Genomic DNA, 1,294 nt, shown 5'->3' with positions numbered 1-1,294 from the left:
ACCGACGACGACAACAACAACTACAGTGGTGACGATGGCCTTTGCAGGTCCACGGTGGCCAAAGAGGTACTGGACGATCCCTGCAAGTACTTCCAGGGCCGGTTCCCGGGCCTGTTCATGGCTGTGTACCGGGCCATGAGGGCGTCAGACCGTACAGACCGCACCTGCTATAAACCCTTCTTCTGAACCAGTACTGGACACTGGCTCCAAGCTTCGCGCGAAAAACGAAGAAACAGTTGTATAAAAGCAACGGTTTAAATACGAGAGAAAAAAGTATTTACTTTGTTAAAGCCCCGCTTGAAAAACGAAAAAATAGTATTTACTCTTAAAGCAGAATTTAAAGACGAAGAAGTATTTGCCAAATAAGGCAAGGCTCAAAAACGGGGAGGAAGTATTTCAGTGCTCTCTCAAAGTGCAGCTTGAAGACGAAAAAAAATATTTTACTGTATTAAAACGTCACTCGAAAACACGGAAAACTTTTTTTTTTTTTACCATACTGTACTTCATTTTCGCTGAAAATATTTTCGATGATACAGAAATCTGCTTGAAGACGAAAATTTTTCAATATGTTTCTGGAAAACTGCTTGGAAATTGGGAAATATTTACGATGTTACAGAAATCTGCTTAAAACAGAAGATAAATAATTTATTTGTCTGCTCAACATTTAATTTTTCAACAATTTATCTGTCCATGTGTGTAGCTTTTCACGTGTGTGCATAGGCAAGTTCTCAATACTTACAGTTTAGTTAACGTAAGTCTTATCTTGTAGTGTTGTCTAACATTTTGTTTCTTCTGGAGTTGCGTACGGGAATTTGAAAATGTTTATTTGTAGGCAATATTTCACACATGTGAAAAGGTTCCCTAGAGATAATAAGATTGTTTCTAAACACTGATGGTTTTATCTATGGGAAGTTTTTTGTGTGTTTTTAATAGACGTATACAATTAAGCGTTTGTAAGACATGGACTGGCATTATAATTTGATAACATTTTCTCAACCTTTAATTTTTTTTATCAGTGACGTAATGGCATAAACTTTAGAACAGATCGTTAAAAGGTTTTAGGTGAATTTACAAAATCCGTTTTATATTTCGCGATCGATAAAATTTTACTAGAAGTTTAATATAAAAACGCATGTGCATGAAACAGTATTTAGAAGACAGATAATATAATAAAGTATTAAAGTCTCTGTCTCTTTCTACCTCTTTGTCTCTCTGTCTGTCTCTCAGTCTCTGCCTCTCTCTCTCTCTCTCTCTCTCTCTCTCTGTGCATTTGATTTGATATATGTCGATGATT

At 36.3% G+C, this 1,294-nt stretch overlaps 1 protein-coding gene across 1 annotated transcript in view; it reads left to right on the top strand.

Moving 5' to 3' along the window:
* The window catches only part of LOC143285951 (serine/threonine-protein kinase/endoribonuclease IRE2-like), a 15,605-nt gene extending 15,419 nt beyond the window's left edge, over positions 1 to 186 (top strand). Inside the window, exon 8 of the mRNA XM_076593401.1 lies at positions 48 to 186. Coding sequence (XP_076449516.1) covers positions 48 to 186 — 139 coding nt within the window. The remainder of the gene's footprint in view (positions 1 to 47) is intronic.
* The last annotated feature ends 1,108 nt before the right edge of the window (positions 187 to 1,294 follow it).

This window comes from Babylonia areolata, chromosome 9 (genome assembly GCF_041734735.1).
Source record: "Babylonia areolata isolate BAREFJ2019XMU chromosome 9, ASM4173473v1, whole genome shotgun sequence".
Taxonomy (NCBI): domain Eukaryota; kingdom Metazoa; phylum Mollusca; class Gastropoda; order Neogastropoda; family Buccinidae; genus Babylonia; species Babylonia areolata.
This window is presented reverse-complemented; position numbering and strand designations above follow the sequence as displayed.